General features: G+C 42.7%; 2 protein-coding genes across 5 annotated transcripts in view; one reads left to right on the top strand and one right to left on the bottom strand.

The window, feature by feature from the left end:
* LOC143512386 (inactive dipeptidyl peptidase 10) overlaps nucleotides 1-1,647 on the top strand; it is a 37,098-nt gene extending 35,451 nt beyond the window's left edge. For all 3 annotated transcript variants that reach the window (XM_077002624.1, XM_077002625.1, XM_077002626.1), the window contains 3 exons: nucleotides 238-310; nucleotides 464-537; nucleotides 633-1,647. In XM_077002624.1, the coding sequence (XP_076858739.1) occupies nucleotides 238-310; nucleotides 464-537; nucleotides 633-758 (273 nt within the window). In that variant the 3' untranslated portion in view covers nucleotides 759-1,647. The remainder of the gene's footprint in view (nucleotides 1-237; nucleotides 311-463; nucleotides 538-632) is intronic.
* Nucleotides 1,648-2,957: 1,310 nt separating this feature from the next.
* The window catches only part of dpp10 (dipeptidyl peptidase like 10), a 67,649-nt gene continuing 46,419 nt past the window's right edge, over nucleotides 2,958-24,187 (bottom strand). For both annotated transcript variants that reach the window (XM_077002627.1, XM_077002628.1), the window contains exons 4-26: nucleotides 21,629-21,723; nucleotides 21,307-21,381; nucleotides 16,954-17,006; nucleotides 16,666-16,747; nucleotides 15,696-15,816; nucleotides 14,848-15,002; nucleotides 14,410-14,507; nucleotides 13,808-13,931; nucleotides 13,470-13,508; nucleotides 13,157-13,264; nucleotides 11,921-12,012; nucleotides 11,574-11,621; nucleotides 11,186-11,307; nucleotides 10,745-10,789; nucleotides 9,998-10,096; nucleotides 9,692-9,761; nucleotides 8,141-8,335; nucleotides 7,998-8,052; nucleotides 7,616-7,715; nucleotides 7,237-7,295; nucleotides 6,971-7,043; nucleotides 6,767-6,840; nucleotides 2,958-5,697 (exon numbers count right to left, since the gene is read on the bottom strand). In XM_077002627.1, the coding sequence (XP_076858742.1) occupies nucleotides 5,560-5,697; nucleotides 6,767-6,840; nucleotides 6,971-7,043; nucleotides 7,237-7,295; nucleotides 7,616-7,715; nucleotides 7,998-8,052; nucleotides 8,141-8,335; nucleotides 9,692-9,761; nucleotides 9,998-10,096; nucleotides 10,745-10,789; nucleotides 11,186-11,307; nucleotides 11,574-11,621; nucleotides 11,921-12,012; nucleotides 13,157-13,264; nucleotides 13,470-13,508; nucleotides 13,808-13,931; nucleotides 14,410-14,507; nucleotides 14,848-15,002; nucleotides 15,696-15,816; nucleotides 16,666-16,747; nucleotides 16,954-17,006; nucleotides 21,307-21,381; nucleotides 21,629-21,723 (2,120 nt within the window). In that variant the 3' untranslated portion in view covers nucleotides 2,958-5,559. The remainder of the gene's footprint in view (nucleotides 5,698-6,766; nucleotides 6,841-6,970; nucleotides 7,044-7,236; nucleotides 7,296-7,615; nucleotides 7,716-7,997; nucleotides 8,053-8,140; nucleotides 8,336-9,691; nucleotides 9,762-9,997; nucleotides 10,097-10,744; nucleotides 10,790-11,185; nucleotides 11,308-11,573; nucleotides 11,622-11,920; nucleotides 12,013-13,156; nucleotides 13,265-13,469; nucleotides 13,509-13,807; nucleotides 13,932-14,409; nucleotides 14,508-14,847; nucleotides 15,003-15,695; nucleotides 15,817-16,665; nucleotides 16,748-16,953; nucleotides 17,007-21,306; nucleotides 21,382-21,628; nucleotides 21,724-24,187) is intronic.

The raw sequence follows: 24,187 nt of genomic DNA on the forward strand, positions 1-24,187 counted from the left end.
GATTTTGTTTATAATAGTAAATTCTGTTTAGATAATTTTTTACAGTGGATACTGTCACAATTAGCATGTTCTCAGAAATTCTCTTAATGAGCAAATCAAAGGCTTCAGTGGCAAGTAACAACATAAAGAGGAACAGATAAGATGATAAAAGATAAAATGCTAAGTAAGTCATTTTGGCAGATAGCTAAATCTCTGTCTGTTGGCTGAGTGACAAAAGATCATTTTCCTGTGAGTCAGATCTCCAGCCTTCTGCCTAACAGCACCAGCTCCGAGCGGGTGAAGTTTCTGATCCTTCACGGCACGGCGGATGGTAAGCGAAAGCGTTATCTCTGTCCCACTGCACAGCTCTGATTTCAGCTTCCACATTACCCAGAGATTACGTTAACAAACGGCACTGACCAACTCCAAACGGACGATAAGGAACAGACGCAGAAAATAACAGGACGTTCCCTCTCTCCCTCAGCATCTGTTCATTTCCAACACTCCGCAGAGTTGGTGAGGCAGTTATCTGCGTTTAACGTAAACTACACACTGCAGGTCTGTATGAAATACCCCAGAGGATACAGCATCCACTCCATGAATATCTTCAGTCTTTCCAGATAAACAAGCTCCTGCTCTCTGTATCGCTTTAGATTTTTCCAGATGAGGGCCATGACATCAGCAGCAGACACTACATGCTGAGATCAGTCATCACCTTTTTCAGAGAGTGCTTCTATGACAGGACTCCTGTTACCATGGAAACCAGGAAGGATGACTAGTCTTTGTTGCTATGGGTGATCTGTACTAGCCCACAGAGTGGGCAGGATTTCCAAGCAAGATGGCTGCCCTAACAGACACAGTTTACATGGACAACTTCATCCTAACCTCACCTGCCCCTTACTATATGCTGGAGGGAATAAAGACGCAGTCACACTCAGCCACATCTGGCAGACATTACAGAAAAAGAGGAATAGCTGCTTTCAGAATTGACTTTTTAAATGTCCCAGGTTATGTCAGTATCTTAACAAATCCTATGTTCACTTTCAGCTGAGCAATTGACTTCATTTTCAAGGCTTTCAGCTTCTTATTGTCAGGAGAAAATTACGCTTACATTAATGGAGACATACTAAACTCAATAATGGAGCTACACTAAAGACAGACTAAACACATACTAAACCCAGACACAATAATGGAGCTACACTAAAGACAGCCTAAACACATACTAAACACAGACACAATAATGGAGCTACACTAAAGACAGACTAAATACATACTAAACCCAGACACAATAATGGAGCTACACTAAAGACAGACTAAACACATACTAAACCCAGACACAATAATGGAGCTACACTAAAGACAGAATAAACACATACTAAACACAGACACAATAATGGAGCTACACAAAGACAGACTAAACACATACTAAACACAGACACAATAATGGAGCTACACTAAAGACAGACACAATAATGGAGCTACACTAAAGACAGACTAAACACATACTAAACACAGACACAATAATGGAGCTACACTAAAGACAGACTAAACACATACTAAACCCAGACACAATAATGGAGCTACACTAAAGACAGAATAAACACATACTAAACACAGACACAATAATGGAGCTACACAAAGACAGACTAAACACATACTAAACACAGACAATAATGGAGCTACACTAAAGACAGACTAAACACAGACACAATAATAGAGCTACACTACACACATACAATAAAGGAGCTATTTCAAAGACACAAATAAGGAAAAGGATGAAGTGTTATATATATAATTTAATATATAATATAATTTATTTATATAATATAAATTTATTTCGAGCTTCAGAGCAAAAGATGAAAGCTAAGGAGGAGATATCAAGATTATCAGATTTAATTTCTTCTTTACTAAAGTATTCTCAGTGATTTCTCAAAGTCAGGAAGGCTTTGAGATGGTTGATTCTGCAGTTCTGCACCAGTTAAGATAAAGTATTGTCCCAATGAATGGAGAGATTTCTGAAATAACATTAGAGGCAAAGTTTGCTTTTCTGATGATTTACATTTATGGAATTTGGCAGACGCCCTTATCCAGAGGGACTTACATTTTTTATCTCATTTTTTTATACAAGTGAGCAATTGAGGGTTAAGGGCCTTGCTCAGGGGCACCTCAGTTATGGCCTCAGGTCTGGGAATTGAACCCACGACCCTCCGGTCACAAGACCAGTTCCCTAACCGCCAGGCCATGACTGCCCTGATGATTGCAATGAGTTTTTCTACCGACCAGTTTCTGAACTTGTTTTATACGGTTGACAATATCCTGCCTAACCTCATTATATCAGAGCATTCAAATGTAGCAACATGTATTTGCTTGAAAATATTTTATATAAATGGATACCACCACAATCAATAAGTAGCAGTAATGGTAAGTAGTAGTGTACAAACACTTAGGGGGCACTGAACACTTAATCTATCACACATAAACTGAATGTGGCATAAATAACATTTAACAGTAAAACAAGGAAACAGGAACTGTAGCATACCACATCAGTCATTCCTGTGTCTCAAGGTTATTTGTGATGTGTTTGGGGGTGACGTGTCCTGTATAAGCTGTGTGGACCACCAAAACACTGCAGAGTTGGGATGGTTGCATTTTATTGCTCAGTAAAAAGGTATTAGGATTTTTTTTATGTTTAAACTTACATTGACAGTCAGAGCTGTTTATGCCTTCAGCTCTGTGTCATAACACCTTGCCAGACATAAACACCAAGCATACTGACTGTACACACATGTTCAATTACATACTATAATGCTTGTTTTAAGCTATGTTTGACAATTACACGTATAGGAACCTGGTTGTTTTATACAAGATTCACCGTGATTATTACTATCAGATGTGATTTCATTTTGCAGGAGCTTATTAGAGCATTCATTGAAAAGTGTGTCTGGTTTTAATATTACTCTTATAATACTTTATTCAGACGTGTAAATTGTTTAAATAAGGCATATGTGTGGGTTTTTTTTTTCTTTGTGCTTTGTCATTTTGTGACAGCTCCATCTTTAGCAAGGCTGTATTACATTTTTAATTGCATAATGATTACACAATAAATTATGATGATTTTCATCAAATATTTCACATGACATTAAAGCAAATCCATAAATGCATTATTGAATTTCTATTCCGTGGTATGTATGGCACTCCTGGGGCTGAGAAAATTACACAGAAACCCTAAAAGATTAAATGTACTTATTATTTAGGCCACGTAAAAATATGTTCTAAATGTATTGAGTTTTGCAGAACATTGTCTCTGCCCTCATGTACCATGCTTAGCAATAATTAAGGTTATGATAATAGAATTTATCTTCTAATACAGCATCATGACTGTTATAGTTTAGCCTTAACATTTCCAGCATTTAACAGATTCTTGGTCTGCTAAATGTTTGGTGTGGTTTGTCAGTTTAATATTTTTGAAATGTGTCATTTCTATGTGGATGTTTTAAATTAGGTGGTCCACAGATGTTTTTCTAATGGTGCACCATGGACGAGAGAGAGCGTGCCAAACGTGCAGTATTCTTAAGGCTGGGCCAGTTTTGATGAGTTGTTTATTTATAGTCATTACTAGAGGACAAATCTTCAATCACCCTCCCCTTTCACTGGCCCCCACCAAAAATAAAGCCAAAAAACAGCAAATCAGCATTACAAAAGCCCCCAGAAGGTAAACAAACATTTCAACACAAACAGCTATGCACTGAAAACTGGATTCGTCCTGCTGGGTGGAGTATGACGAGATCTGATACATCTCAAAATGTGTGAGAAGGATGTACTGGACACACTCTTCTGTACAAATCATACTGCCATTTCGGAAGTCCATTATGTACACACACGCATGCACACTGATACAGGATCTGTCCACACCAGGCCGACGCCGATGTTACAGACTGAAACGTTGTACAGTTCTAACTGTTTCCACATTCGATATGCATGTGGGCAGATCAGTAACCGTTTGTGAAGTCACATTTGAGCATGTTTTAAGATCACAACTATGTCACCCCAAAATTCCACGATTTCCCAGAATACCAATAGGCAACATCAGCAAGATGTCCATTCGGGTCATTTAAGTTACTGGTGTCACCTTCATAATTTACTAAAATAATGAAATGATTACAAATAATAGCAAAATAAGAACTGCTGTGCATGCTGGGATATGCCTGTACTAACAGAATGGGGAAATTACTCTGGATTTACAAAGACTCCATTTATTCTCCAACTGCTTGGGAACAATGAACATACTAAACACTAGTCAGACAGTCTGACTGTATTTGAGTGTGGCAACATTACCCTTCTGTTGCTGGCGTATGTGATGCTACTCTGAACTCAGAACTCCAACCCTGTGTGCAGCTGCAGTTTGGATACACTACTGGAAAACTGAGAAGTCTGAGATGTGGTTACTGAAAACAGATGTTTTACATGTATGGACGTCTATGGATGATCAAGGCTTCTAATTCTCTGATAATCCAACAGAGGCCACAATAGTGTATGTGTGTATATGTGTGTGTGTGTGTGGTCATGTGTATTTGTCTCTGGTCTATAATAGCAGTTCTTTATTATAGATTGGGTGTGGGGTGTGTGTGTGTGTCTGTGTATGTTTGTATGGTATGTGCATGTGTGTGTGTGTGTGTGTGTGTGTGTGTGTGTGTGTGTGTGTGTGTGTGTGTGTGTGTGTGTGTGTGTGTGTGTGTGTGTGTGCATGTGTGTGCATGTGTGTGCATGTGCTCAACAGTCTATACAACAGTTTCATCCTTGCACTGTGTATAAGGATAACTGATGGGAACTGCAATTCCTCTGGGATAAAGTGGTTGTCATGGAGACAGTGAGTGTTTTCTTGTGCAGTCACAGGTGAAGTGCAGTGTTCTTGTCCTGATATCTACCACAGACAAATGACCAAAAAATAAAAAGTAAATCCATGCAGCTCTGTGGCTGAACCAACTCCATGCGGACAGACAGTCTGCGTATTGGTTGGCCAAATCAAGGATCAATCAGAAAAGTCTGCGCTGTGATTGGCCAGGTGATAAAACATCCAGCTTAAGATCTCAGTGATTTCTGATATGTGAAAAATTCCATTGTTGTCCTGGCAACCAAATTCCTTTTCCAGTGACAATTGTCCATTATTCATAGCTGCAGGTACACACAAACACACACAAGCATACCTACATATGCACACACACCTCTCAGTCACACAGTCCTATACGTCCATTTTGTCTAAACACCAACACATACTCACATGCATATATACATATCTAATCAACCATTCAAACACGCATTCAAACAAAAGACATACGCACACACACACACACACACACACACACACACACACACACACACACACACACACACACACACACACACGCACACACACAAACATGCACTCTATCTCTCTATTTCTTTCCATGATCTTTCTCCCCATCAGCTCCATCAGAGTCCCAGCAGAGTCCCGGCAAGGTGTGCGTGCCTGTGCAGGAGTGTGTGTGTGTGTGTGTGTGTGTGGGTGTGCGCACAGGTCCTGCTGTAGGTACACTCTTTGTGTTACTCTTCCTCCTCCTCCTCTTCCTCGCTGAGAGGCAGGGGCTCCTCCTGTAAGCAGGACCGGAAGTATGTGCTCAGAGAAGCGGAGAGATGATGCTTGCTCTGCTCTGACAAGAAGTGGCCCTCATCCGGATAAATCTACACCACAAACACAACTAAACATTAATACACATTCATCACCTTTTCAATATTACATTTTAAGATATATGAAACAAAGGCATCTGGAAGTATTGACAGTGGGTCTGCCCAGAATCCATTCAGCATAGGGAGAATGTCTGAGCCTGCAGAGATTAGGCATCACGCAGCTTCAGTAACAAAATGTTGCAGTTGCCATGGATATTACAATTATATCTGTACATGGTGTAGCGATTTTCTATTTTTGCATCGTTTGCGCACTCGGATTTGGGTTATAGTCATAGCGTCATTTTGTTGCTGATGTAATTGTTAGTGGGAGATGACAGTCATAGCTCCAGTTATAGTTATAGAGTCATTTCATTACTGATGTCACTGTTGGTGAGAGATGACAGTCTTAGCCCCAGTTATAGTTATAGAGTCATTTCATTACTGATGTCATTGTTAGTGAGAGATGACAGTCGTAGCTCCAGTTATAGTTATAGAGTTATTTAATTACTGATGTCATTATTAGTGGGAGATGACAGTCTTAGATCCAGTTATACTCATAGCGTAATTTCGTTACTGATGTAATTGTTAGTGAGAGATGACAGTCGTAGCCCCAGTTATAGTTATAGCGTAATTTCGTTACTGATGTAATTGTTAGTGAGAGATGACAGTCGTATCCCCAGTTATACTCATAGCGTCATTTCGTTACTGATGTAATTGTTAGTGAGAGATGACAGTCGTAGCCCCAGTTATACTCATAGCGTCATTTCGTTACTGATGTAATTGTTAGTGAGAGATGACAGTCGTAGCCCCAGTTATACTCATAGCGTCATTTCGTTACTGATGTAATTGTTAGTGAGAGATGACAGTCGTAGCCCCAGTTATAGTTATAGAGTAATTTTGTTACTGATGTCGTTGTTAGTGGGAGATGACAGTCGTAGCCCCAGTTATACTCATAGCGTCATTTCGTTACTGATGTAATTGTTAGTGAGAGATGACAGTCGTAGCCCCAGTTATAGTTATAGAGTAATTTTGTTACTGATGTCATTGTTAGTGGGAGATGACAGTCGTAGCCCCAGATCCGTACCTGCATTGTGTAGTTGGCTCCCAGCTTCACCAGGTTCTTAATGAGCTCAGCTGAGTGCTGGAAGTGAATATTTGCTTGGAGAAAATAAGCAAGAGAGAGACAGAGGTAATCAAAACACCACTATGAACTTAAATATATCATGGTCTTCCTCAAATTATCTCTCAAATCTTTGGAGATTACACAAGAAGAATCTCTCTCTCTCACCATCTGCAGTTCCATGTACAAGCATCAGAGTCTGGTCCTTAAACCCCTGCATGTTCTGTAGAACACTAGAGGCCTGGAGGAACATAGAGACAGTGTAACAACTTTCTATCACATGGACAATGCTTCAGGCTGCTGCACACCCTGTTTGAAGCACTTTACTACACCAACATGCAGGTTTGGTGCAAACAGACTTTTCTTCTTTGCATATAAGCAAGCACGAAAAAACAGTGCTGTTGGCTTAAGATCTCAGACAGCCTCAAACCCACCTGGTACCTGCTGTCATCCTGTAAGGGAGTTCCCAAGTAGCGCTCTGAGAAGGCTGAAGCTGGAAGGAGAGAGAGAGAGAGAGAGAAAGAGAGAGAGAGAGAGAGAGAGAGAGAGAAGAGAGAGAGAGAGAGAGAGAGAGAGAGAGAGAGAGAGAGAGAGAGAGAGAGAGAATAAGGTCTATGAAACAGTAGTGAAATTCATTCCTGATGAGCAACTGCAAAACAGCTGTGCTTGCCAAGATAATAAAGTACAGTGTAGGGGGTTGGGTTTTGAATCCGAGTTGGAGGTCAGGCTTAGGCTAAGTTGGGTTTAGGTTTAGGGTTAAGGTTTGGGCTTAAGTTCAGTGTCAGGGCTGGAGGACAGGTGAGCATGCCTTACCATGTAGCATCCAGTCAGTTATTGGTGACTTGGCTACTGCACATTTAAACAGATTCTCTGTGGATTTCACTAGTAGGAGTGCTACATATCCTCCATAACCCTGTGGATAAAAGACAAACACACTCACAACACATGCGCACACGCACACACACACACACACACACACAAATACAATGTGATAAAGAGAGCAAGAAAACAGGATCCACATGTTTGTTAGACAAATTTTACATATTTTACTAGCAGGTGATAATGGGCATTTTGGTATGGCCAAGGCCACCTTCACTCTGCAGTCTACAGTCCCCTGTACTAGTCTTCAGTTTTTCATAAAAACATCATGAATCAAGGCGATGTTGATGTTGATGTAAGAAAAGTGGACTCTTACCTGCCCAAACACTCCTATTCTGGTCCGATCTATATACGGAAATTTCAGCATGTATCTAAAACCAAAGAATGTTGCATTTTAGTGAAGGTCTGACACAATTCTTACTGACAGTCTGACACATTCGGTTTTCAGGTCCCTCTTACTCCAAAGCAGCAAGCTGGTCCTGGACCTCCACCACACCCAGACGCCTGTGCACCTCCTGGAGAATCTTCTGACCCTGGAAGCCACTCCCCCTGCCGTCCAAACGGGCCACAATGATATTATCGGAGCTGACCAGCACTGAGTCCCAGTCCACAGAGTATCGATCATCCACCTGCTGACCACCAGGGGCGCCGCCTCTGCAATGCAAAGAACAACAGTCAAAGCTGTGTGAATGATCCGGTCCAATCAGGCTTACAGGAAAGACCTTCGGAAATTAAACTAGAAAAACACAAACGAATAGAAGCGCTAATATTGGGAACACTGAACAAAAATGTCCAGAACTGCTATCATGCAGTAAAAGCTACACTGCATACACATGAAATTATCCAACAGTATAAGACGAAACATGATTAAGAAACAATAACGAAATTAAATGACCCTAACTTGGCGTTTTATGCAGCGTGGGTAAAAATACTGCTTTTAAAAAGACTCGAACATGTATATTCCATTTTGGTTCACATAGCTCTAAGAGCAGTTGCCAGTAATGCTTTCATCTTTCTGGGACACAAACACAAGCCTCGAATTCACTGTGGTTTGTTTGTTTGTTTGTTTTTTGCATGGAATGATACATGACCTTTTTTGGACGGATTCCAACGTACAGATCTGAGAACTAAATGCCTTTTGTGAACAGATGGCACCTTAACCATTTGATGATGGCAATTACGTCTTGAGGCGCGAGCGCTAAAGTCACGGCAGGTGTTAAAAGCCCCAAAAATACGCTGGTGAGGATAAAAGCTATGTCACTGGCTTAATTGGCACCCGAGGGGCTGCTGTGTTGCTTTCAGGAAAGCCAACAAATTAAAATCTACAGAAGACTGTAAAGAGCACATTAAGAGTTTCCAACTATGAGTTCCCTTCTGAACTATGATTATAGCGTTTAACACAATCAGTAGAAGTGGATAAACGTCCTCTTCTTCAGCGCACTAATACTAAAGCAAACAGTGAGCTTCATCTGTCCATCAGAAATCGCCTGCAGCTGTGGTCTTCTCTCATCACAGTAAGGCAAGCGTGTGGCAGAACGGTGATGGTTATGAGATGACTCAGTGTTCACAAACCCCAGTACACTCTCTGCTTCGGCCCTCAGACCCCTCTTCTCCCCTCTGCTCTCATCCCCTCTTCTTTCTCTCCTCTCCCCTCTGCCTTTCTCCTCTCCTCTCCTCCCTATGCTAAAAGAGCAGATGACTTCATTAGTCTTTTAACTTGGAGGAGGAATTGTGTGATTCTGTTGCCTGTCCTGTGTCTGCATGAGCTAGGCCCTAATATATCAGTTTTCTTATGATGGTTGTAACAAATTCCTTCTTCACTGTGGTAATTCCATTTTGTTGTTATTTTTACATTTTCTTTCATCCCTTTTGAAAGTAATAAGTGGACATTTGGTGAACTTCCACATAGGATGATGAGGGTAAATCTGTGATCCAATATGCAAATAAGGTCTATGCCTTGAGGACAGCAGCCACCAGTCACAGCCAATCACACCGTATTGTAATGCTTACATCATCAGCAAGAGTCCGTAATGACGTGCATCAGAGAAGTCTGGTGGGAAGGTGATCTTCATAGGCAGATCTATAATCAACAAAAGCAGCAAAACACTTCATACCGGCTATTATACAGCCTATAAATATAATGGCTGACCTGGAGAACTACATGAAATAATTGTGCCAGGATTTATAAACATTTTACAAAAATAAAGTTGAATGCGTGATTAAAGAGCATTACAAAGACATTGCTATAAAACAAACAAGATTCTTGCTCATGGGTAAATAAACTGTGAAATGACCATATGTGAATATAATAATTACCGAAGCGGTCAGTCTGAAGGATTTTGTATTCAGTGAGCTGGATCCTCTTGTGCCTCAGAGCCGCTTTGAGGAGAGAGTTATTCTCCAGGATAAAAGAATCTGGGCGCAGAGACACACACAGAATGCAGCACCTGAACAGACGGCTCCATTAGAGGCTGGCTGTGGTTCACAGGTGTTTTCTTCCTAATACCACCGATGTGCTCCAACCTGCAGCATGGCTTCGTAGCGAGCTGCCACATGGCGTGCTGGTTTATGCTATGACCACAGTGATTTAGCGACAGCTCCTCAGCCATATAATGCTAGTGCTGGAATTTGGCCTTCAAGGGGAATCCCATCAAAATGAGTTAGGGGAGGTTTATGGAAGACCTGTTGCCCCTTTTAATCATAACAACTGACAAAAAACACTATTAAGGAACAGGTCAAGCTGGCTACTTTATATGTACTGGGGTAAAAAGTAAAAAGTTCTACTGCTGAAACCCCCTATTCCCACACCATCAGTCCTTTAAAGAAGAAGCACTCCTTTTAGTTGTAAGATTGCGTCTTATTTCTGTCATAGACCAGGATTCAATTGCAATGTTTAGTGAGATATTTTAACTCTTAACGAGATAAAGGCAGCATATAGGAAACTCACTGATGGACTACAAGGAATGACTGTGGGTGGTATAAGTATGTGTGTGTGTATATGTGTGTGTGTGTGTGTGTATGTCTCAACAAGAGGTGTTTTATGAAAGAACGGTAAACACTCACTGGCTGTGTTGAGTGTGTGCAGAATCACTGTGGGGGCACCAGGACCTAAAGAGAGACGATATGAAACCATCAAATAGCAGAGTAGCACAGCTCTGGAGCAGCAACACATTAAAGTAGGGTGTGTGTGTGTGTGTGTGTGATGTGGTGATGTGTGGGTGTGTGTGTGTATGTGATTTGGTGACGTGTGGGTGGATGTGTGTGTGTGTGTGTGTGTGTGTGTGTGTGTGTGTGTGTGTGGTGTGTGTGTGTGTGTGTGTGTGTGTGTGTGTGTGTGTGTGTGTGTGTGTGTGTGTGTGTGTGATGTGGTGATGTGTGGGTGTGTGTGTGTATGTGATTTGGTGACGTGTGGGTGGATGTGTGTGTGTGTGTGTGTGTGTGTGTGTGTGTGTGTGTGAGAGAGAGAGAGAGAGAGAGAGAGTGAGTGTGGCGGGTGGCATTTACCTTTACAGTGGAGTATGATGTGGTGATGTGTTGGACTGAAGTCAGCACTAAAAAATGTGCAGTTGGCTTTGTACAGGTCACATGTTAAACATCGCCGTGGGAACAGACCGACCATGGACACACTAGACACACAATCATTCAGCATTACATTTTAATTCAATATACTCATTTTTATTTTATCACTTATACCTTACCTCAACAACCCAGAGAGAATATGTTATCATCTAAAAATCTGTTTTGGGTGTTAATATGTCAGACTTAATGCAATTTCAGTGCTGCTGTTGATCGATTGGAACAGAAAATCATATCAGAAGAATCAACTCCGGCCTTGTATGGACTGTCAGCGTTAAAAAGACAAACGGGATGTGGGTGTTTCAAAGTTCCTGACCTGAAAAGATGCCGTCTTCCAGGATAGCCCTCTGTGCTGAGGTAGTATCTGTTGGGTCAGACACATGTTAATGGTGCTGGTGTTCAAGGGAAAGTCTTGGTAGTCTCACACATCTCCTGTCACAACCTGAGCCCAGCACAACCAGAGAATACCAGCTACTGTCCAACCAGCATGCACCACCGTATCACAGCAGGATAAAATGCTGCTTTGCTGCTAATAACACCACACAGTCCAGAACAGAAATTAAGAGCAGTGCAGTCTGTTTTCCATTTGCTAGACGTGTTTGTCTCCTTACAGCCCAATTCCTCACACACGTACTGTGTCGTGTCTGCTTTCGTCCTACTCACATAGTCTGGGAGTTCTCGTCGTAGGCCACAATCTTCGTCACTTCCCAGTTACCTGACGTCAGGTGACGCACCTCATTTTGATCCGCCCTACCCTGAAGAGAGATCACCTCCACAGTAAATATTACCATGTGTAGAGAAGAGTTCACCTCTACAATAAATATTACCATGCATCAAGGTGAGATCGCCACAACAGTAAATCCTACCATTCCTAGAAGAGCTCTCCTTTTTGTCCTAACTGCTGTCAGACGTAATGATTAATTTTATCGTTACACTAACATATCTACTTTCTAATCATCGGGCACCCGAGATCAGCACTGTTATTAAACAACAATACACGAGGAGACATCACCTCCATAACAAACAGCATTAAAACAGCATTTTCACCTCCACTGTAACATTAATGTGATGAACAGGGAGGCTCAGCAGCTGAGGGACCAGCACTTCTATACACAGTGCTGCTTGATAGCCACCCAAACATGGTCATTGTTTTCTTAAAAAAAAAAAAGAACAATCTCATATAATGAACATCCAATTCTCAAGTTGTAAAGCAGAGCTTCCAAATAAGGGACACGTGGAAAATATATTTCAATATTTATTCAACAAAGGTCAATTCCCATGGGAATCGATGGCTCCCTGGATAATATGGAGTCGTTCAGGTCTGGAGGCAGAAAAGCAGGACCAGACCTGCACATTTCCACCACCATGCTCCACTGCTGGGAAAAGGTTCTTCTCTTTATATGCGGTGTTGACTTTCTTCCAAATATGGCGCCAATGATTGTGGCCAAATAATTCAGTTTTGGACTCATGTGTCCAGAGAAAGGGTTGTACCTAACTGACTTTTCCAATGCAGCAGTGGTTCATTTACTTTTGCACATGCTGATTCCATGTTTCATGTAGCCTGCTGGCAACTCACACATTTCTCTCAAAACAAATAAATAGAATTGATGAACGTAAACCTGACATTTCATATACAAAAACTGGTAAGAGAATCATGACAAAACAACAGAAATATCTAATCTAAACAAAGAGTTCACAAACTTTCAAGCAGCACTGTATATCCACCAAATTGCACATAACAAGGTAAACAACAGTTAAACAACAGACGTGCACCACGTCTCACCTGTACACCTCACCTCTCACCTCACCACAGTGCAGGCAACAGAAAGACTCAGAGTGGACCTGGTTGCGATGAACGCAGACCTGTGCGTGTGAGTTCCAGCCAGACTGTGATATTACCTGCATGGTGAACATGGCGACGTGGTGGAAGTCTCCTCGCCCGCCCTGTTTCACGGGAACGGCCAAGAAGAACCGGCTGCCGTCCCGAGAGAAGAAGGGCTCCTGGTTCTGGGGAGAGAGGAGAGAGGGGTACAACACGAACAGCCAGGGGACACTCTTAATGCACAGAGCTGTCGGTAACGCCTCAGAACAGGATACTGGGCAAAGGCAGAGAGAGCGAGGGAGCAAGAAAGAGAAAGTGAGGGAGAGAGATAGAAAAGGAGGTATAGGGAGTGAGAGACAGCGGAGGGAAAGAGACAGAGAGAGATCTTACCTGTTTGGAGAGCCAGAGCTCTGATGTTTCCTCATGTCTCTAAAACACAAATGCATTATCACCTACAGGAATTCGTTTTTTATGTAACTGTGTATATATGCATGTGTATGCATGTGTATGTATGTGTTTGTGTGGGTGCATGTGTGTGTGTTCATGTGTGTATGTTTGTGTGTGCACGTGTGTGTGTGTGTGTGTGTGTGTGTGTGTGTGCACGCACACGTGTGTGCATGTGTGTGTGTCCGCACACGTGTGTGCATGTGTGTATGTGTGTGTGTGTGTGTGTGTGTGTGTGTGTGTGTGTGTGTGTGTGTGTGTGAGCGCATATGAGGAATTTCAACCTTGATGCAGGCTCCAGTGGTGGAGTCACACACAGTTAGAATGGAGACATTCTGGGCTCGGTTCAGCCACCTGACGGCTGTCTTAGTTTTACTTATCCACTTCACCATCACTACATAGTGCTCCCTATAACACACACACACACACACACACACACACACACACACACACACACACACACACACACACACACACACACACAGGCGTACAGGACAGAGAACTTTATAAAGGAATTACAGTGCTAAACTGAGTGGTTAAGAGAGAGAGAGAGAGAGAGAGAGAGAGAGAGAGAGAGAGAGAGAGAGAGAGAGAGAGAACTTCTTGTGTAGTCTCCACATACACATTCCAACTATTACTGTGTCATCTTGACATACTTTTTATAACTCTTTTGTATTCTTTGCTGTAATTTTCCTGACCTTCAAAATATAATAATGGTGTACAGTTATATGTCCTTCTAATATAAGGCACTGGAGTAAACTACAATGAAGGAGAGAGCAAAGGGAAGATATAGAGTGAGAGTGAGACAGTGGAATCTAATGACACAGTGCGACACACAGTCCAGTGAACTCTCACTTACATAATGTCTGATCATTTACATACACACCTGAGTTTGAGCCCATCGGGAGGTGTGAGTTCAAGAGTGTGAGTTGGTCCATAAAGATTCACCACAAACAGTTTAACCACGGGGTTGGGCTGGCCTGCCTTCAAACACAGCAAGACGCACAATTACACAAACCAGCTAAATATGACACATTTATTATTAAATGTATATAGAAACTTTGTTAGTGAGCAGTGTTTTGCACAAGAGATGCATATGTGTGTGTGCGTGTGTATGTGTGTGTGTGTTTGTGTAAGTGGCAGGTGCATCATATATATCTACACACAAAACAAACTGAGCTGTATGTTTATTTGTACAGACGGAATAAATTACCCCAGTAATGTAGTCTGTAGGGTGAGGTGCATACCTGTGTGTGTGTGTGTGTGTGTGTGTGTGTGTGTGTGTGTGTGTGTGTGTGTGTGTGTGTGTGTGTGTGTGTGTTACCTTAGGGTATGGGTACTGTTTGCCTTTGGGGTATGTGGCACCTGTAAAGGTGGGCAGCACCATATTTGGCACCAGACTGTCATTCAGCACAAGGAACGCCAAACGCTCACCATCAGGAGACCACCAGTGTGCCACGTGTGTGTGCAGGATTTCCTCTACACACACACACACACACAAACACACACACACACACAACAAACACGTGAGGTCCACTGCTCATAAATGACTGATGTAAGTATAATTAGACAATCTGATGTGATGAGGTAAGTGGCATTTTGATTACACCTTTCATTAACACTTTGGGTCTGAGCTGTGTGTGTGTTTGTGTATGTGTAATGTATGTGTGTCAGTCAGCTGTGGCTTGATCACTCATAATCTTTATTTCTATGAACAGACTGAAGACTTGTTTCCACAATTTAATTACCATACAGCAATGCACAAACATTCATTTGCACATCTGCATCCACTAACTCATACTCGGCCGACACACACACGCGTACACGCACACGCACACACACACACACACACACACACACACACACACACACACACACACACACACACACACACACACACACACACACACACACAACACAGTTCCAGATCCCATATCCTGATCAAATTCGTTTTAATGAATGTTTGAGATAAACTAGCGATCTGTCTAAATTAATATTAGATTCAGATGTATTGGTGCCAGATGGGTGATATACTTCAGATATACTTTATACTTCAGCTCTTTGATCAGTACAATTTCTTTCAGTCCACCTCTAAAGGAAAATAATAAATGGAATGGAAATTGAAACAAATTTTATAAAGATTAGACAGACTGACAAAAAAGCTCCTCATACCCTCATATAACCAGTCGGTTATGCCGTTGTACACAACACCCTCCTTCCCGGACGAAGTCAATCTGAGCGAGTCACTCCTCACTTCTGACCGGTAAAATATATTATTCTCAAAGATATACACCTGCACACACAGAGGGGATCACAGCAGATTGGTTGGGGGTTGGGTGTGGGGGTTGTTGGAGGATGGGGGTGGTTGAAGGGTGGGGGTGGTTGGAGGATGGGGGTGGTTGTAGGGTGGGAGTGGTGGGGGTGGTTGGAGGATGGGGGTGGTTGTAGGGTGGGGGTGGTGGGGGTGGTTGTAGGGTGGGGGTGGTGGGGGTGGTTGTAGGGTGGGGGTGGTGGGGGTGGTTGGAGGATGGGGGTGGTTGGAGGATGGGGGTGGTTGGGGTGTTGGACCAGCTCCTGTCATGGTAACCCACTGCTCAATAGAGCGCCCCAGCTCCCATGACCTCGAAGACCTGATTCAGCTCACCAGCTCATTAGCTGGCCCTTCATGAGCCGAATCAGATATGGTGGGAGTGGTGGGACGAAACTGTGCTGCGGAGCCCCAGGACTGCCTAGCAGGACTGGATCCTGGTACTCCATCTGAAGGTCACGCTAAGCCGCGGAGCAGATCTGTGATAGCACGAGACACTGGCTTCATGCAGCGCGCACAAATTGTCACAAATGAACCCTCTATAGTCTGGACATCTAAAGCCTCTGCTTTATTATACATATGCTATGCTTTTTGATGTCGTCAGCAACACAGATAGGCGAAATGTAATATCCAAGTGGAATTTTTTTTTTTGCAAAGACTGTAATTGGTCTGTTTTTTATGGATTGCAAGGGCATTAATTTATACTTATACTCAACTCCAGAATGTTCAGAGGCAAAATTAGCAACAGCTTTTAATGCATATGAAAATGAGAGGCAGACATAAGGACAGATATAAGGGCACTTAACAACGAGACAAATTTTTTTTGCCCCTTACCAGCTGCTGACCTTGCACCCCCCACTCAGCATGCTGTAATCTGGAGTTAGACACCTCTGGAGGATTCAATTCCCACACCTCCCTGGAACACACACGAACAAACACACACACACACACACACACACACACACACACACACACACACACACACACACACACACACACACACACACACACACACACACACACAGAACAAGCTTATAGTGCACACTCGCACAGAGACACAAATCACCAACGAGTGCTCCTGGTGTGGACGCTGTGAGGTTTTCACAACAACATGTCGTTTACCTGGTGTGAATGTTGTAGATGATGTAGGAAGCTGTGAAAGAGTGCCGGTAAACCTGCAACATACAAATGAAAAAGAAACACAGCTGAAATGCTTTTCCACTGGACTGAAAACACATAGAGTTCCATACATTTGCTCTTCCTATAGATTTGCATTTGGGATGCAGAAATCTACAGGACAAAATGGTACGTTTATTGTAATTAACTGTAAATCTGATTATTAAATTATTTCATCCACTGACACAGAATGAGAGTGGAAATTAAACTGAAATATTTTGGAAAGTGAATCATTTTAAGTTCAAATATTCAAATTCCCATGGCCTTTCACACAGTTTAATGGATGGGTGAACCCTGTTCTGAGCTGACTAATTCAGGTATTTAAATGTGTCTTTTATAATTATATAATTAGCTAATGAACTGAATGCGATGTGTCCAGATGTGTTGGCACGAGGTAAATGGCTAAACTGTGTAGCACAGGAGGAGGAGCAGCCTAGAAGTAAAGGATTAAAGAGAACAGATTGAATAGTATCAACCAGCTTCACACTGTGGTAAAGATGAATTACAGGCAGCACGCCACAGGCAGCAGATAGCCTGATCTGTCGCGCACAGACACACACACACACACACACACACACACACACACACACACACACACACACACACACACACACACACACACACACACACACACACAGGTACATTTTTATTCAGAAACAAAAGTATTACAGAAAGCCATGATTTATGATGAAAGACTATAGCAGGCTGACTAGTCACTTGCTCATAGGCGGAGCTAATGAGAAGTGATTGGCTAGCTCTTGAATAATCTCAGATCAGAGACCTGATTATGGTTATGGTTATGGGTTTCTGTATGAGATCAGGAGATCTGGTTACAAACTCCTTCACGAGGACGGATCATAGTGGGGAATTGGTACTTAAGAGCGGTACTAGATTTATCCACACCGACAAAGACTCAGAGCACTACACAACCACTGCAAGGGTCAGTGGCACTACACAGTGCGATCAAAAACAGCACAGAGTCAGTCAGACAGGATGATGGGGAGGGAGAGAGAGAGAGAGAGGGAGAAAGAAAGAGAAAATGAGAGGGAGAGAAAGAGAAAACAAGAGGGACAGAAAGAGAAGGAGAGAAAGAGAGAGAGAGAGAGAGAGAGAGAGAGAGAACTATTTTTGAGTGGTTGGTTAAGTGGTATTAAAACCAATACAGTTTGTGTCCGAATGCTATTGGCTGAGATAAAGCTAAGTGGAGGTAGATGGAGAGAGAGGAAACGGAAACAGTAATGCATGTAAAGGTGAGCATCCACCATGGCTCTGCTGATGGCTTTCACTAATCATCCATCACCCGAGGATAAGACGAGGATAACATGAGGATAAGATGAGGATAAGGTGCTTCAGAATGCAAATGGAATGTGGATCACAGCTTTAATTTCTTCTACCACATACCATCTGTGCGCAAATGAACACTTTGTGTTAATTCAACACTGGGGATTTTGGTATCTAGTTCCTGATTTGACTTGAGCAATAATTGCCATCAACCCAGAGTTTTGACAAGTAGCCACTTGTCATGGGCCCCATTGCTTCAGAACGTGGTCCACCTCCCCAGACCTGAGGCCTGTTTCAGATTCAACACAACACCTCACATTCTGGCTTTTCCGTGTCAGCATTCCCTACTCCAAACACTACGTGTTCCTGCTATGTGCCTTTTGATGCAATTCTCACCCTCTTATCGGGACCTCTTAAAGATGCTCTGGCAGCAGTGAGCTAGTGAATTCTCTCCTCACCAGCGGTGGAGCCTGTGCCTTCGATCTCCTGCCCAGCACCACACCTACGCATTTGCCGATTTTACCGCCTGTCGGTGAATGAAACCATTGGCATGGAGGAATACATCAATGTGGATCTCCAGCAGGGCTTTATCCATTCCTGCACGTCAGCTGTGTCCTCCGGGGTTTTTATTTGTCGAATAGTATGTGGACCTGCATCCCTGTATTGACTGCTGCAGGCTCAGTGGGAGGACTGCAAAGAATCGGTTTCCTGATGTTGGTGGCACCTATGCTGGAGCAATTGTGTAGTGCATGTGCATGTGTGGGCTCCAACTTGGACCCGAGAAGCACCTACAATTTCTGCATCTGGGGCATGGAATAAGTGAAAACGGCCTTATCTACCACGATAGGTCACAACGAGGTTGTTGTAGCACTGGTTGTTTCAAACACTGCTTCACCACTGCTCCCATTCTCACCCAGCCAGACCCTGAGAGATCTTTTGGAAGGAAAAGGGAGAAGTAGAAGCCTGTGACATGTCAGGAGGAGCCATGGAGAACCTCAGAAACTCCATGGGATGGAGCATCTGAAACTCAGGACTGGAGGTGCTACACCCCAGTGTGATTTTCAAAGATCATCATAACCTGGAGTATACCTGCCTCACACATAGTCTCTCTCTCTTCACCAGTCCAGGTAGGGCTTCTTCATGAGGTTTCAGTTGACCATCTCATACTGACCGAGGTCCAAGAACACCAAGTCTGGTAGCTCTTGCTCTCTAGCACATCAATAATGTTTGATTTTGCAATTATTGTTGTTCAATAATGTACTTTTTCATTTTCAATAACTTTCTAGGTGTCAGCATTGACTCTTGTATCTAGCGTTATCCTAGTTCAATGGTCCAATCTGACTTTAGCTTAGTGTACTGGCTAGTGACAAAGCACTTCTGTAAGTCACTCTGGGTAAGTCTGCTGCTAATGTAAACAAGAAGGAGGTCTGAGAAGCTGCATTCTGACTGTCCATCTGGTTAACTGTATGTTCAGGTAAGGGGTTGTCTGGTCAGCTGAGCACATACATCCTTTATCTATAGACACCTGGGCATGGCATTCACCAATCAGCTGTCGATGGGACATTGCTGGTTGCTACGTCTATGTGCAGTTCCCTCTTCCTCCCATCCCGTGTGTGTCTGGCTCCCTGCCAACACCTTACAAGCCCTGCCAATCGCCCATGGTTGCACTATCTCAACGGAGTGTGTCATAGATATCCCAGTCTCTGAAGTTTACCACCTGTATTCTAGTTGTGTTTGATTGTTTCTCTAAAGCCTGCTGTCTTGTTCCTCTTCCAGGTATCCCCACTGTGGACCAGATGGCACAAACACTTTTCTATCAAGTGTTTCACTGGTTTACACTACCAGTTACAACTAGGAACATTATCACAAACCAAAGTAGGTAGTTCACGTTGCAGTTCGGGGGACTTTCGTGTAATGTCTGGATGTCAACATCAGTCTAACATCTGGCCACCACTTGGAAGCCAGTGAGCAGATGGAGATGCCTGGTGGGGAGGAGGTTCTACCACTCAATGTCTGGTTTAAGTGTGGTGAGGAGATATGGCATTTTGCCCTCAACATGGTGAGGGCAGTCCAACGTCAAAAGACATCGTATTCCAGCTTTTCCATGTCACTGTTGAGTAGTCTGAACATTACCTTCTTGTCTTGGCCCTGCCGTTTGTTCAATTATCTTGTTCAGCCTTGATCTGTCTGGCTTTCTTGTTTTGTTCGCTTCTATGTTCATATACTGAGTAATTCTTTTGTCGAGCACTAGCATCTGGTATTGTTCTCATCATTACATGACTACAAGCCCACACATCTGACTGCTCTCTGCAGAACCTCAGACAACAGAACATCAAAGTCAGCAAAAGAAGTTAAAAGAAACACAAGCGCACGCACAGAAGCACACACATCTCCATCCTTGAGAGTGTTAGAGAGTGGTTAGTGGGGTGAGCTGACTGGCTTCTCCAAATAGAGAGCTGTTTATCAGATTAATCACTACAATAACAAGATTAAAGTGTGTAATCCTGGAGGAGTTTAGCTAGTACCTTCTTCTCTGTCTCTCTTTCTCTGCCTCTTTCTCTCGTTTTCAGCCCGAAGTAAATACGAAGTACCTCATATGACAAAGCATGAACTTTCTTTTCTGCCAGTGGTCATCTTTGTTTATCACTATCCATGACATCCAGTGATGCTAAGTGCAGGTATAGATCGCTATATGAGATGTTTCCAGTAGAATGGTTGACAACCAGAAAGTATCTCTAAATCTGTAAGACTATGTATTTAAAATATTAATGGGGATCACTATTTGGACTGCTGACTCCATTAGTTGCATTGTGTTTGTGAATAGAGGGCATACAACACAACACCGGAATGGATAGACGGACTTCAGAAGAGCAACAGCAAGAACTTCTGTGTCGAAAAATTAATTTGGAAACACAAAAGGGGGGACCAAACCTAAAGAGATAATTAATTCAACAGAACCTCATTGAAGATACTTCAGATTTGAACAATCCCACCATAGTATTGTAGAAACATACATACCTGTTTAACATCATATGCAAAAAGCACATACTTCAAGTCAGGGCTGATTGAGTACTTAGAGGCTTTAAAATCAGTCTGAGGAAGAAATATAAAAAGATGATAAGTTCAGGTTTCATTTGAGCGGTGGCCCAAACACAATCCTTCCCTAGGAACATGCTATTTACATAATTTGCTCATGTTTGAATCAGACAATTTCACAGATTACAGACAACAGTGCCACACCAGTAAAATGAAACTCTCTGAGGGTGTCCCTCAAACGCATGACTGGCTACAACGCTACTGGCTGACACCGAGCCGAAGATAAACATTTGTTTTCACTTACAAAGGTGCTGTTCTTCAAGATGATCTCTGTTTCATTGGTAAGGATGCTGAACCTAATCACATGGCCATTGCGGTTCCTGTAAATGACGTCAGATTCTGAAAGCATTGGGTGGGGTGGGGTGGAGGGGAGGGAGGGGGAGGGGTTGACATTAAGTAAACAGTTTTTTTCCAAACTAGCATATTACCTGCTCTCTAGGGTACAGCACTACAGAAAGAAAACAAGTTTGATTTTCAATTATTTAGCTAATGTCAGTAAGCAATGTAATTAAATTATAAATTATTTATAGGAATTAACTTGCCCAATAAGGTCTCACTTATGGATATCAGATAGCACGCAACAGCATGAGAAAGCAGAAGTGGAATTGCATTGAACATGTGTGTATCTTGCATGCGCGCTCTTTTGCCGTTCTGATCAGTTGCAAAGGTCCATATAGACCAAAATCTGCAGTTGTTTTTGTTGTAGATGCTTGTCAGTGTGCTAAAAAAACTAAACAAATGTACAAATTGTGTTGCATATGTGATCTCCACTCCACTTCACTGAATACGTAATAATAAAAATAATAATGAATAATCATGAATAGAGGTCTGAGCAAGGTCGTGGAGGTTAATTCCTCTGCTTGGACAGGTAGAGTGCATAGTAGTATTTAATGAACATTTCTCTTTCTTGCTCTCCCTCACAAACACACACACACACACACACACACACACACACACACACACACACACACACACACACACACACACACACACACACTCACTCACAGTTAAACCTCACCCAGGGAGGCGTGCTTGTGTGCATCTCCATTTGAATTCCTCATTGTACTCCACAAAGTATAAAATCCACTGAAACTACCAGCTCGACCTCTACAGGGAAGGTCAGATCAGGCATGGGCTCGTGTGCTGCCTGTCTGCATATGTGTGTGTGTGTGTGTGTGCGTGTACAAGTGCGCATCCTCCTGGGTTCAGGCAGAAGCTCCACGTGGACCCACGCTCTCGCAGGCAGAGCTGCAGGCGATAAATTCCACCCTGATGCACACTTCTGTGCTTGTTCAGGTGTTCAAGGACAGCGAGCGGCACGGGGGGCCATGGTCAACAGACTGCCGTCGGTCTAATGCCTCGAACGCACATCCATCAGGGTGCCGGTGACGCTTGCACCATTAGACGCAAGCGGCTCCTCTAAGCTGGTTGGCGGTGAGTGCTCTTGGCCAATAGGCTTTCAGAACCAGACACTCACACAATGCCATTTTCCTAGTAAAACACTCCGGTGATGGGCTCCTGAGTGGCACCACAGTTCGCGCCATCATCTGGAGATCATGAGTTTGATGATATCACAGCTATATGCGGCTAGAGAGCCTAATTAGCCGAGCTCCCAGGTAGGGTGGGTACTTTCTCTCCTGGACAATCATGGGTGTTTGTAAGCTCATGAATCAGAAGGGGGCAGGCAGTACTATCCTCTGTGTTATTTCGTGTTAATCTGCACGCTTGTCCTGGATACATGAGTGTGCACCTAGCACTGATTTGGGCCTCATTATCGTAGGTTTGCCTCCACGCAGAGGAATTTCATTACATCATTATTCCAGCCGCAGGTTTGCACATGGTAAACATCCTGTTTGTCTGTTTACTGTTTTTTTTTTTTATATATAATTATGCTTGGATGCAAAGACTCAGCAAACAACAGTGCTTTTCGGATGCATTACATTGCACCATGCTGGAGCGCATGCAAACAAGGAACGGCCGTGCTTCTGTTTCTGTGATTTTAGCATTTGAACATTATTAGCCATGCTGGCCAGCATGAGGCATTTTTCATTGCGCTCTACGTACACTCACTCCACAGTACTACAGTAGCCCGTCTCCACTTCTATGAAAATGTGTTTTTATTACGTAAATTCAGGAAGATTTGTACTTGAGGGATGCATATACATACTATGTGGCCTTCTATCAGAAAGAATGAAGCAACCCAGAAGTATATTACAGTTTTTACGACTGCTAACATCCTTCTATACATACAAGGTTACCCAATAACAAAATTCTGTATCATTCTTGTCTTTATTATTATTTACAAATGCTTGCACACCACATGTAAAAAATTAAAACCTAAGGTTCAAAACCTTAAATATCATATAAAATGCAAAGTTCAGCAAAAACAAAGGCAGGTTATTGTTATACAAAAGCTATTACTGTAATACACATTTTTCGCACATACAGATCATTAAAATAAAATGCAGTACAGTAATGTACTGGGTCAGATAGGAGCAAATATCACAATTTGTCCTGCAATCTCAAGTGCTGGTTTGGTCCTTCACAAATGCCAGATTGGTCCTTATAACTGTGACCTCCTTCTTTCGTTTTTGAATGAACTCTACCAACAACTGGTTCCAGAAGCAGAAATGGAACAAAGGGGAGGAAACACGAGGACATTTGTGATGGGACAATGTAGCATTCCACCACTCTCATGTCATCACAAACTGGTTTATAGACCATCCAAGAGTGATGTCCATTTTCCTCTCACCCTACTCGCCTTTCCTCAAACCCACTGAGGAACTTTTTTCAGTCTGGAGGT

Source organism: Brachyhypopomus gauderio, chromosome 4 (assembly GCF_052324685.1).
Source record: "Brachyhypopomus gauderio isolate BG-103 chromosome 4, BGAUD_0.2, whole genome shotgun sequence".
In the NCBI taxonomy this organism is placed as follows: Eukaryota; Metazoa; Chordata; class Actinopteri; order Gymnotiformes; family Hypopomidae; genus Brachyhypopomus; species Brachyhypopomus gauderio.